This window comes from Brachycentrus maculatus, unplaced genomic scaffold (assembly GCF_059751285.1).
Source record: "Brachycentrus maculatus isolate JH-2025_06_01 unplaced genomic scaffold, ASM5975128v1 h1tg000008l, whole genome shotgun sequence".
NCBI lineage: Eukaryota > Metazoa > Arthropoda > Insecta > Trichoptera > Brachycentridae > Brachycentrus > Brachycentrus maculatus.
Genome location: NW_028280763.1, coordinates 694,305 through 708,277, shown reverse-complemented (window position 1 = coordinate 708,277; position 13,973 = coordinate 694,305). Strand labels below are relative to the sequence as shown.

Here is a 13,973-nt window from a genome sequence, read left to right as displayed (position 1 = left end):
AGGACGGGAAAGGTATTTCTACCCGTTTGGTCGATTGATGCTTAAAGACGGGAAGAGTATTTTTACGCCCTGCGCCAGCCTCATTGCAAAGTCAGAAAAGAAGGAATTATTTTATGTTTTTATCTGAATATCATCTATCAATCTCTTTGTTGAGGACTAAACTGTTTATATACAATTATCAAATCCCGTCGCCAGCGGTTCGCAGGCATAAAAAACACCCATCCGAAATGTGTTAACAATTTGTTATTATTTATTTTTTATATATACATATAAGACACTTGAGTATTCGCCTTACAGATGATATGAAATCATTAAATCGCACCTAAATGTAACAATTTTACAAGCTAAAATTCCGGATTACTTAAAATCATTTCTAATGGAAATGTAACGTTTTAGTGAGTTTTTCCACAATTGTCATACCTTGTAGAGACATTTTCAAACTCTATTGTGAACCTTGAGAAATAAAAGGCATTTTGATAAATTTACATGAATTGTCGTTGCATGTTTTTGATACATATTCTTATTTCACAGCCGAGGAAGCAGCTTCACATTACAGAGATGAACTATCCCGGCACTTCCCTTCAGGGGGCCTTCCACGATTCAACATGCTGCTGCTGGGGATGGGCCCTGATGGCCACACGTGTTCCCTGTTCCCGGGCCACCCGCTGCTCGGCGAGGAGCGGCTGACGGTGGCACCCATCACGGACTCCCCCAAACCACCCCCGCAGAGAATCACCCTGACGTTCCCCGTTATTAACAACGCAGAGTGCTGTATTTTTGCACTCAGCGGAGAGGGAAAAGCGGAAATGCTGAAGGTTTGTGATTTTTAATCACTTAATGCATAATGTTTCTTTAAAATAAAAAGTGATTAAAAAAACATCAGGTTTTTTAAAATGTTTTATTCAAAGTTTATCCAATTTTCAAATAAAATATAATAATTTAACCGTATTTAATTAACAATTACATCTAAAATATTTTTTACTAATTCATCATTGAAGAAAGTCTTTGAAAAAAACGAAAATCGGAACGCATTTAGCGCACAAGCATGACTCGTCCAAAAGTATGAAGCGGCTAAAAGAAAATAACTATAACATTGAGATATGGACGGCATTATCGGACGAAATGTTCCAGGGGGTTAATGTTTTTAAATTGTATTTTAATTTTATATAATTCATTTTAGTCATTTCACCTAATTAAAATGTATGAATACAATTTTTTAAATTAACATCATATGTTTCCTCCGATAACGCGGTACCTATCTCAACGTTATAGGGGAATTTGCTGTACTTACTTACTTCAGCCTTCTTCTTGGACTTCTACAGTTGTCTGTTGGACCCCTGTGGTAGTACAGTAAAACTTCAATAAAACGGACTAATTGGGCAGAGGGGGTGTCCGTTGAAGCCGAAAGTTTGTTATATAAAAATTGGTTGAAATAAATAAAAAAACTTTTTTGTAAATGTGTAAATAAACAATACAAAACACAAATTATATTTATTGTCTGAAGTGACGTTGCTGTTTGATATCGACGCGCTTGCTTTCAATAATCCTGCTTTGAAAAAGGAACCATGTTGTGTTTGTACTTTTATGTTTTGAGACATCATTTTTAAATATCATGGCCGCTAAAAATAATTATTGGGCGAGATTTAAACATTTATAATATTAACATGACATTTTAAATATTTTTACATTTGACCGGATTTTTGTCCATTATATCCGATGTTCGTTTAATAGAGATGTCATATTGAGGTTTTACTGTGCATTAAGCTACTATGCGATTTGCCCTGGAGAGATTAAACTAAGGATAAAGATAGTCCTTTCACTCATACTTGGTGGACCCTGAAATTTATATGCAAGTTAAAGTGTACAAAATTGACAAGTTGCGTTCGGGTGATATAATAGTGTATTTATTGATTCCTTTGATTTGATTTGAAACGCCAACGTTCAATTTGTAGAACTCCGTTTTAATTTTATTTCAAACACAGATTTTTTGAGTCTACTAAGTTGTATTTTATTAACAAAAACACATAAAAAAATTATGTTGTGACAATTGTTTCACCTTGTTAGGGCATTATCAAACAAATTTTTTATGTGTTTTTGTTAATAAAACACAACTTAATAGACTCAAAAAAATTGTTTTTGATTTAAAATAAATAGATATAATAGACGTATCACGTATGGGCAGGGCAGTTAAAGATCCACAAAGTATGTACATATTCTTATCAAAGGCAAAGGTATATGTAGTTGAAAAAAGGCAATTTTATAGTTGTGTACTGCCTATCTACACCTGTTGTTTAATATAAAACTGTATTTGACTGAAAATTGTATTATGTATATTTTGTTTCAGAGGGTTCTCAAAGATAAAGAAGATTTACCTGCCAACAGAGTACAGCCAAGTGCTGGAGTATTGTACTGGATAGCAGATATGGCTGCCTGTAAATTACTTTAGTTAAAACCTAACTACTAAACCACTAAGGACGGGAAAGGTATTTCTACCCGTTAGGTCGATTGATGCTTAAGGACGGAAGGTATTTTTACCTCCTGCGCCGGCCTCATTTCAAACTCAGAAAAGATGGATTTACATGTTTAATTGTTGGGTTATATATCTAAAATTAAACAAGGTTTATTGGATTGAATTCTATATTTATTTATGTATATGTTAATATGTGACGCGTCACGTATTAACATATACATAAATAAATATAGAATTCAATTCAGTAAGGGACATTTTTTTGTAGTAGGTTTTTTTTTGCATTTTTGGTCTAAGTAGTTTAGTCTAGTTTAGTTGAGTCTACTTAGTCCATAAATGCAAAAAAAATGTCCCTTACTGTGTTTTAAATTTGGACAGCCGAACAGGTCAGCGTATTTCTGTGTTGCATCTGTAGAATTGAAATCCCCAAAAATAAGAGTGTCATTATCAAAATATTTTTAAAGGAACTGATAAAATCATTTACATTTGTGTTCGGTTTACGGTATATTTACGGTTTACGTATTAACATATACATAAATAAATATAGAATTCAATTCAGTAAGGGACATTTTTTTGTAGTAGGTTTTTTTTTGCATTTTTGGTCTAAGTAGTTTAGTCTAGTTTAGTTGAGTCTACTTAGTCCATAAATGCAAAAAAAATGTCCCTTACTGTGTTTTAAATTTGGACAGCCGAACAGGTCAGCGTATTTCTGTGTTGCATCTGTAGAATTGAAATCCCCAAAAATAAGAGTGTCATTATCAAAATATTTTTAAAGGAACTGATAAAATCATTTACATTTGTGTTCGGTTTACGGTATATGGTATGTATATTTATTGGATCAAAATATTTTCCCAGTATTTTAATACATACTTTGAAAGGAGGTATCATTGCAGTTTTTATCTAGTTCAGTGTGATTTATTGAATTTTGTACATATATTGCAAAGCCCCCACCCCGTTTTTCCGAACGTGAAATAAATGTACCTGAATAACCAACAATGTTGTAGTAAGACTCTTCATTACTCTTTGATTTTATAACGCACGCTTCTTGCATTTATATGACACTCTAAAGCTATTCTTAACAGGGACATATTCTTGATGAGAAGCACATTTTATTTCTTGGTATTCATCCTTGAAAAAATGTGTAATCTGCTGCCTATAGATGACTGAAGGCAGCTAGTACATTTGAGGCTTGGGCATGTCTCGTTCATCTATGGCTCGAAGACGTGCTCCCCCATATGGGGAATGCGCAGTTCTCTGTTGGACGTAACTCTCTTCCAGTGCAGGCTCGCCATTTTCTTAATGTCATCCGTGGGTAGGCATCTTGTGGGGGCCTACCCACGCTTCTGCGCCTGTTCTAGGCCTCCAGTCAAGCACCTTCTTCGTCCATCTATCCTCAGACATACGTGCCACATGACCTGCCCAGTTCCACTTTTATTCTGTAATTCTTCTTTGAGCCACACCTGTTACATTGGACTTTTCTCTTATTCAGTCATTCGTTTTTCGGTCCTTAATGGATCAGTGATTCTACTTCTTTAACCGTTTGAGTGCCAAAAAATGCATACAGTTTCTTGTAAAATGCCACCAAAAAAACATCATTTTTTATGAAACTATATATTTTTTTAAAACCCCATAAATTCTTTGAGTTTTCATGAATTTTGATGATTTTTTCGGTGTTTTATTAAAGAATGTCGAAATATTTGAAATAAAACGCTTGTATAAATGAATACAGTATTTTATTTAGAAAAAAAGAAAGACAAAAATGAAAAACAAAAGAAAATCAACAACTGTGCTTTCCTGCACACGCCGTGTGGACTCCCTTCTTACAATAAGCACAAATAGTCGTTGATCTACGCAGCCCAGCACCATCTTTATTACTACAGACCACACAGCGACGTAAATTCTTTCCTGGAAGCTTCTGCAGTTTGGATTTATGGAATGAAATTGTTGAAGAAATTTCAGCTTTTTTTTTTGTAGGTAACCATTCCCTTTCAATCGATTCAATTATTTTTGATGTGAACTCGTGTCTTGAAATTTTTTTGCCTTCATTATTGATTGAATATATTATATATGCGTTTAAAACCATTCTTCCAAAAATGTTAAATGTTACCTTTTTCCAATATTTCAATATTCTTCTTTCATCTAAATATACATACAACATTTTATCAGACTCATCTATTCCGCCCATGTATTTATTGTACTCATGAATCATCTGTGGTTTTTCTGTTTGCGTTTCGTATGAACCCCTATATTTTTTCACTGTGACGCCACTCGTATTACTATTTGTAGAAATTAGGATGACCGGGTGTTTTTTGGTTTTTTTATCTCGATATGAACAGAGAAGAATGTCGTCACTTTTATAATAATTAGGTTTTCCAACTTGAGACACTTGTGCCTCACGTGGTATATATTTCCTGTTTCGACGGATGGTTCCTGTAATATACGTAATTCTTTCCAATAAAGTCTTAGCCAGTTGAATGCTTGTAAAAAAATTGTCAACAAAAATATGATAACCTTTGTCCAGGTAGTTACCAATTTTTAACAGATTCATTACTACAACATGGCCAAGGCCAAATTTTTTTGTATCATCCTTGTCTTGCTCTAATTTTGCTCCTCGGTAACAAAAAAATGCCAAGCAATAATGGGTTATGGAGTCGCATAACATCCAAAACTTTATTCCCCATCTGTGGTGTTTTTTGTTGGGGAGATATTGTTTGACTTTTGAGTGGCAATGAGTCCCTACCAATGACTCATCAATAGAGAGCTGGCGATTAGGGATATAATGGCGTCGGAAAACTTCATTGGCATGGACAACTATCATATTGAATTTTGCACAGGGGTCGTAGTCTGGATGATTGGATGGAGCCAAGGTGGAATTATCAATTAGATGAAAAAATTTCAAAATTATCTGAAATCGGTTTCTTGAGAACATTTGTTTGAACCATGGTATGCCCCTCGAATCTGTACTCCAGTAGGAAACAATTGACGGTCGTCGTGTAATACCCATTTCAAGTATGACCGCTATGAAAGCCTTCAATTCCAATACAGACACCGGTTTCCAAGCCTTTGCACGTGATTTGTTTCGTAAAGTGTCAGAAGAGTTTTCAAGAAATTGTTGGGCATATTTGTTGGTTTAATTTTTTATCGTTGTTAACAGAATGACATTAAAAAATAAATCAAAATATGATATAGGTTTGGAATCACGCGGAGGAGGATCCCGAAGTCCAGGCGTTTCGAAAAAATGAGAATTTTCGGTAGAAAAATTGGTTCCGGGAGGTACATTTGTAAATGAGTAATTTCTGGTGTTACTCTCCATTTCTTGGTCACGATCAGAAGAATTACTGGAAATTCGCATCCTGCGGTTGGGAAACACGGATATGACATCACTCTCACCAGAGCTACTCTTACTCGAACTTGAATTAGAGGAGTGGAAATCAAACATTTCAGAGGACGCGCTCGACATTATGTTTTTTAAATTAACTAAAATAAAAAAAATAATAAATGAATCTGAAATTTAAACGGTTTACTACGATCTTACAACTATTAAGATAATATTAGAATAATATTTACCAACGCCGCAGCACCACACCCTACGTACGCGCGAATCAGAGCACGACTGACGCAATCGACGGAAATCGACGATCGGCAATCTTCGTTAAAACACGAATCGACGAAAATCGACGATCGGCAATCAAACGGTTAATATGAACACTTTGATAGTGAGAAATGTCATCTTCGTGGACGATGAGCCACAACTAGGCAGATGTATATTTTCCATTTGCCCGTACCAAAAACGGGCGAGAAAATTGACCTTGGCGGATTTGCCCTTACCCGGTATGGGTAAGGGCAAATCCGCCAAGAAGAAACAGCTCAAACTGATTTTACAGTAGTAGTAAATTATTACGGGGCTCGGGTATAGGTAATAATAACTCGTAATTAGGATGCAATCGTTTTATTCAACAGGTCTCCATGACAGTACAATGACAAGTGTGTGCAGCATCCCCTGCATCCATCTCATACGGGATATAATGTAAACTTCCCCGCGTACACTCCGCCCTGCCCCTACCAGGCGCACAGGGTCATAGTTCATGTTGCTAGAGATATTGTAATCAATCTTTAAAGAAAAAAAAACTAATTGACCAATATGTACATGTAAGTACCTACAAATTTTGTTTTATCTTGACAAAATCACTCAGTAGTTAGCGACAGTAATAAAACAAGGTGATTTGTTTGATAATAATAAACTAGGGTGTTGATTCAAAACAATATACATTAACTATGTAGTGAAGATAACTCTGACATTGTGTCTATTCAGTAAAAAAATATCTTGTATTTTTAACTTCCATTTCTCAGTACGGATCAAAACCAGTTTCAAAATGCCAAACTTCAGGAGTAATTTTAAAGTTATCTATACTATATACATACATAGTCAACGTGTTATCTTTCCATTGTATTATACCACCACTGGTGTAAATATTTTAATATTTTGAATATTGAAAGCATTAACTTTGTGGATCATAGTGATATATTATTTTGAGAAACGAAAAAATGTGAGTGGATCTAAAAACAAAGTCTTTTTGTTTCTCAAAATAATATAAATATTTTAAGTTTTTATATTTGATTTTGGGAAGCAGGTAAATGTTTAACCAATTTAATTTTGTACTTTCATAATAAATATATATTTTAAATGTTGATGTGTTTTTATTTCCGAATGGTAAGTTTTAATTGATGATGGAATTCACTTAAGTATTTTGATAATCGAATTCGAAGTTTTCATAAATTATTCCAATCAAACAAGTACCGTAGAACGGGGCTACTTGAACTTTGATGTGTTACATGAGCCCAGTGCAAAAAAAATTTAGATTGTGGTATCGATCAAAGTATTGTGACAATAAGTGTCACCTGTCAGGGAAACAATGAATCGTGTCGATACGTTCATTATTGTAGACCAAATACAGTTTTTTTTGTACTGGGCTCAAGTAACACATCAAAGTTCAAGTAGCCCCGTTATATGGTAATAATTTTATTTATTTTTTGACAGCTTACTTTCCTATGCTGTCAAAAAGCTCCAGCTGTCTCTATGGAATTTACATGGTGACAATAATTTGGGAAAAATGGAAAACTTTTTATTTTCAGTCATTTCAAAGTCACCCATCATGCCTTACCGAGTATCAGTATGTTGATTTTTGTTTTGGAATCTTTTTGATGGCGCAAATTAGTTGCCTGAGTTTAAAAAGTAAGAGAACGATTCATAAATTTACATAATTGAGTGTCATCCTAGGTAACAAAACTCCATTCAAAATTATGTAAGGTTTTACTAAGAATTAAGATATGTAAAAATGAGTGCAACTTTTGTTTTTTTTAAATAAGAGATTTGTCTGATCTGACAGACATTTGTATCAAAATTGAGGATCAATAATGGATCTAGTTTAAAAGTTAATGTACCATGACTAGAAATACATATAGAATAGATATTTCATATTCCTGATTGATAAAAAATTATCAAACCTTTAAAACTAAATTTAAAAAACATATAAGACTCACCCCAACCTACACTCCATACCGAGGAATATTTTTTTTATTAATTTAATTTACTTTGTTTTAAAACTTGATAATGAAACTTACTCATGTAAAAAAATAATAATTGTAAAACAAACTCCCTCTAAACACAAGAATCTACTTTATAAGAGGTAGAAATGTTGTTTAAATATTTTGTATATTTACCAACCATGTATTTAAATATGTATTTTGTAAAAAAATATATTTCAACATTTTTTTTAAAACATCGCTCTTGTGAAATCTCCAAAAAAACATATAAATTGGATTCTCATGGTACATCCGAATGTTCAGGACAGTAAAATTAATGATTTTTTAGAATATATTCTATAGCAATTTTATTTATTATGTCTTTCCTAATTTTCACATTTTGGATTAAAGATCATTCACTTTATGCCCATTGATTGTATTTATATTCAGATATAAAACAGGTTTACCTTTAAACATTTCTGTGATGCTGCAAAATGTTCGCCACGGCTTGCGGTCGATATAGGAGGCACTGTTGCGGTAGACGGGTTAAAGCAAAAGTATCATAAGACAGTAACATACCAGAAGTTTATTGATTTATTTATACTATAATAATTGTTTATATTATAAATTGCAGTTACATAAACCAGAACTAAATACAAAATACAAAAATGGTAAAGTAACCACAATAACCACGGTCGCCCGTGATGTTTTAGTTCCGTGTTAGATTAACCGTTTTGTGTCAGATCCCCGCCTCAACTGGAAACACTAATTTAATTTATACATTTATAATAGGTACACAATTATAAGGTTATTCTAGAAGTAAATTAAGTATTTAAATTAAAAATGTGTCTGTTTATAGTATAAACTCTGCATCAACGCCCTCGAACCTTTAGTACTCGCATTCTGATAATCCGGTCGTGCTCTCCGGTCATCCCTTTCAACCGCATGCCGTCACATCTCGCATTACAAATCACATTTATTGCACAATCATCAGAAGAACAGGCCTACATCGTCGTGACGCTTGGAAAAAGACTTAATTCGAATGACTCTTACAAACTGCAACTAGATTTAGAAAGAAAAACACTTATGTAGTTTTCGCATAAGATTTAATCTTTTTTAAACCATTACACAACATTGAATCGTTATCTCGTTGATATTCAACGGCGAATCCTAAAACATTCAGAAACACAAATCGGAAGTTTGCCGTTTGTTTGCGGCGGCCTTGGGATCCATTTTTGTGTTTTGTTTTTTATTCACCGCATCAACTCGGGTGTAATTCATTCCCGGACCAATTATTGGACCTTACAAAATGAATACATTCAACAATGTCTTAATACTCTTAATTACTCGTATCAAGAAACTTCAACATGCTCGGTAAGAATTCTACTGATAATTGTTTAAAGATTTATGTTGTACTTTGAAAAAAATAGAGGTACTGTAGAGTTTAAAAATATATATGAAAAATATATTTTTGGTTTTTAACGCGATTCAAGTGAACCGACAACATTTCTATCAGAATTATTACTAATTTATTTATAATAATTCAATAAAAAGTCTCAGAATCTATCGCACGTCCGATACTTGAATGTTTTATTTTTATTTTTATAAAGCTGTCGGCAACATAGTTTCTTCACTCATTGCGCATAATTTAACAAATAATTACCAGGAAATATCATCTATCAAATTTACAAATGACTGAGAAAATAATTATTTTCCGTGTTATTCTTTTATATTCCAGTGTGTGATTTGTAAAAAAAGAATGTTTTCTTAATGATAAAACATAACTACTTACTATGTAAGTAGAATTGACAAGGTATGCAAATAGTCTGAACATAAATAGGAAGAGGCTTTTCCGTATACGTTATACAAAATCATAATAAACAATAAAAATAAAAAAGTCAACACAACCGAATCGATCCGTTAAAATTGTTCAGAATCGAAAAAACTTAAAATGAAATAATATTAAAATTTTGAAAAATCAACTGCCGACGGAAAAGGTACATTTTCCGCCGGCTACTTTTAAGGATAACTAAAGCTAAATGAATGCGGTAAAGCGTCGAGAAATTATCGAAATCTACACAAGACGAGAATGGATATCTATAGCGGTATCCCAATCACGATTACAGTAACATTCCATGCTAATATTTCCTACAATATTGTCAAACATTGTGAACCTAATAAAATGAGAATGATCGTACTTAAAAATAAAATTATTTGTATCGTCTAGATACCCAAATATCGGGCGGGCCAGAACTTGCATTCATTTTGGAAAACAACATATTATCGACATAGAACGAGAAGTGACTGACCGGTGAAGTATAGTACATAGGTGCAATAATACATATAGGTTATGTTATGTTTACTTCCTAATTACTCTTGAGCATTCCGTGACTGTTCACCTCACACCCACCGATTTGTACAGTTCAACTTCTGTACTATGAAGTTGGTATATTGCAACAAAAGTTTGTTCAAAATAAAATCCAGAATACATATAATTATATTAGATTACATACATATGTATATATTAGGAAAATATTCCAAAATATTTTACGCTTAAATATTTTCTTTTTTTTGTTAAAAACTGTTGAGATTTTTTTTACTTATTTTTGGACCAAACTGAACACTGCATGTCAAGAGACTGTGAATAAAGGTTTATCATTACACATGTGGTATTTGTGGATTTAAACTGAACACTGGCTGTCACTGTGAATAAAGGTTTATCATTACAGCTCTGGTATTCGGGAATTTAGGCTAAACAAAGGTTTATCATTACATATGTGGAATTTGGGAATTTCTTAAAGTTCAATTGACACTAAACGTTTCATTCGATGTTACCAGGTGATATAGTAAATCGGGGTGATAAAATCTCAGATAAAAACTTCATTAGTGGAATCGTACGGAAGGCAAAATACGTGAAGAATACCCCCCACCTTTCCCAGCCAAACAAAATCTAAAGACGCGGTTATTTATTTAGCTAATAAATAATTTCCTAATAAAAATTTTAATTAAAAAAAAGTTACGGTTAAGACATAAAAGGTGACATTTGGCCCACCCTGGTATAAAAAAATGTTAGGCATCCTCCTAATACAACACGATTACGCGATGACCACGCATTCTTGCGAAATTTACTTGTACGAATCCGCATTTAAACATGCAAATCTCGAATAAGTGTTCTAATTAGTATTCGCGTGATACAATGGCGCGACATTAATGTTTGATAATCTATTGGCACGAACTAAGTTCAAACGAACGCGTGATCTGACATATTGATATGGAAAAGTTGTCTTTATTGAGATTCGCGTGATAATCACACGGGGCGAAGGAATGACATTGCGCGAACAAGGACTCGTGCGGCTATCTATTACGACACCCAATTTTTGAATAATTAATTTGCGTGAAGATTGCGTATTCGCATTATATTAGGACAACGCCTGATGAGATAAACGTTCCCGACTTCTTGATGAAACCAGTCACCAGTGACGGAAGAGATACAAAATTTTAATCTATCTAAAACGTTTGGGAATCAAAACTGACAAAGCTAAATCGGGTACACGTCCCGGTCTCGTATTCCGCGAAAAATAATCTCAGTTAACGAAAAAAAATCACATCTCGAGCCGTCCACGATTGTAGAGTCTTGTTACATTCACGTTATGGTTGGTTGAATAGCACACTTTCCTGACAGTTTGGGAGATGGTGCGGTTCGGGGGCGCGGGGAAGTGTCTAGTTGGCGTTCCAGTAGGAAGGAGAGTAGCCCTGTTTAGCCGAACCCTGCTGCTGCTTTTGGCCGGAAGCTCCGCTCCTCGAATTGTTTGTACCGTTGTCCTGGAAAATGCAATCGAGTTAGGGAGACGTTTTTAAATCGATCGGAATACCGGGTTAGTAGACACCGATGAAATAGACAACGAAAAAGTCACAACAGTCAAGTAAGAAATCTTGTGTTTAAAGTTGCGCTCGTGGTTTTGTAATTTGGGCCAATGTAATGTATGTGTTTATATTATTCCTAATATTCGTAACACACTTCGGACGGGAAAGGCATTTTGTCCGAAATGTGTTAAGTTAGAGTGATATTTCTAAGCAGGAATAATACATATTATAAGTAGTGGATGGAGTAAGAAATTTAAAAATGACATAATATTTTGAAAAAAATATCACCACATTCGAGTTTAAAAGAAAGCATTTAAGAAAAACAAGTTTTCCTGATATAATTTTTAAAATGCTTTTTTTAAAGTACTTTGTATTGATGACGGTAAATTTTGGAAATATCAAATACTTTATTTTTCAGTGTTATTTAAATCATTAAATTGTAAAAAAGTTACCCCAGAAGACGAGTTTAATTAAAAAGAAAACAGAAACATAACTCAATGATGTATGCCTCAGAGAAGGAAGTGTCATACATTGTACACAATAATTTTCGATTATTTTAAATGATTTGTAAGTGATAAGAAATTAGTGCTTCTAGCATGCGATGTATGCGATATATTGGTTTATAGTTTGTTGGAAGGCAAGCAGAAGAGAAAGAGTATTTTGGTACAAACCAAAATGATATACATACAGAAATTAATCTAACTTGAGAAGGTTTAGCAGAAGAAAATTATTATTAGTATTGACAATATATTGATATAGACACGTAAAAATAAATATCAATGCGAAATTTAAAAAAATTATCCAGTTTTTAATATATTATTTGTACACATCCCATGCATATTGAATAAAAATAACAATAAAAAATACAGTAGTCAATTTTTTGTTATTATTTGTTTTTGTTATTTCTTGAATGTTGTAAGGATAACATAAAGTTAGATAACAATTTAATAAACTTTTACTATCTAGATTCTTTTGTAAAGTATTTTTCTTTTGTCTGTTAATTATTTGCCTCTCCAATTCGTTCGGTTTTTAGTTGTTGTTTTTTTGTTTTTATTATTTTATTTTTTAATGCCATTATTTCAGGTTTCAGTTTTCGGGCAGAACAGAGTGGAATAATCATAATATTTGTACATTTTATTCAATATCATTGGATTTGCCATACTTCCCGTTAAATTGAGAGTCTGGTGTATTTTCAACTATTTATGTCCAGAGTGTGTTCAAATCCCTGCACACAAAACACTGGACATTACCTCTCAGAGATCGCTTTGAATGTCCTTAAAGAAATTTCAACAGACACTAAAAAGTTTACCGAGAAGGGAAATACGGGAGTCGGGACATTTACAGAGCTGGCTTTTTTGAACTACCCACCACTGATTATAAAAAAAATATTCAGGCATTTCCTTATGTGAGCGAATGATAAAAATAGATCACTTAAAACACCCAACTACAGTGTGTAAGCCCTGTAAATGCCCAGACTTTCTGTTGAAATACCTATAAGGGTAATGAAAGAAGTACAAGGATTCATTTATTATTATTTATTTTATCAACTACATTATTGCCATCTCTGACATTTTGATTATACATATATGAAAGCGTACGATTTTTGTGTAGTCCCTTTCAGCTCTCGTGTGATCGGTAATTAACTGGTCAAATTATGAGCTTTATATAAAAATTGAAAATGATGTTTTCAAACGTTTCTCAAGTATGTGAATATAATCCAGGATTCGGACCTCACGTACAAATGAAAGAGTCTCTGCTTAATAAAAGCCCTCCTCCTCTCACTGTAGATGTCTCTAGTAAACCCTCGCATATTGAGTTTTGAAATTGATCAATATATCTAAAAGTTTCAAGAATTTGAGTACTGTGTTGTCAAACATGGGTAGAATCGGTAAATATGTATTGTAACATTCACCAATTCTATCCATGATTGACAACCACAATATTCAAATTCTTGGAAGTTCTATATATATATATATATATATATATATATATATATATATATATATATATATATATATATGATCCAATTTCAAAACATTGTACTTGAATCACTAGAGATATCTATTGTGAGATGAAAGAAGCTTTTTATTAAGCAGAAACTCTTTCAATTGTATGCGAA

The 13,973-nt window shown here is 33.2% G+C and overlaps 2 protein-coding genes across 11 annotated transcripts in view; one reads left to right on the top strand and one right to left on the bottom strand.

The window, feature by feature from the left end:
* The window catches only part of Pgls (6-phosphogluconolactonase), a 37,750-nt gene that overhangs the window by 2,186 nt on the left and 21,591 nt on the right, over nt 1-13,973 (top strand). Inside the window, exons 3-5 of one of the 3 annotated variants that reach the window (XM_088260830.1) lie at nt 532-815; nt 2,345-2,432; nt 6,428-10,696. In XM_088260830.1, the coding sequence (XP_088116956.1) occupies nt 532-815; nt 2,345-2,432; nt 6,428-6,498 (443 nt within the window). In that variant the 3' untranslated portion in view covers nt 6,499-10,696. Of the gene's footprint in view, nt 1-531; nt 816-2,344; nt 2,676-6,427; nt 10,697-13,973 lie in introns of those variants that run through there. The other 2 variants (XM_088260842.1, XR_015837610.1) reach the window with 2 other exon arrangements.
* The window catches only part of LOC148313575 (protein lingerer-like), a 50,412-nt gene continuing 44,995 nt past the window's right edge, over nt 8,557-13,973 (bottom strand). For all 8 annotated transcript variants that reach the window (XM_088260679.1, XM_088260693.1, XM_088260687.1 and 5 more), the window contains one exon: nt 8,557-11,812. In XM_088260679.1, the coding sequence (XP_088116805.1) occupies nt 11,711-11,812 (102 nt within the window). In that variant the 3' untranslated portion in view covers nt 8,557-11,710. The remainder of the gene's footprint in view (nt 11,813-13,973) is intronic.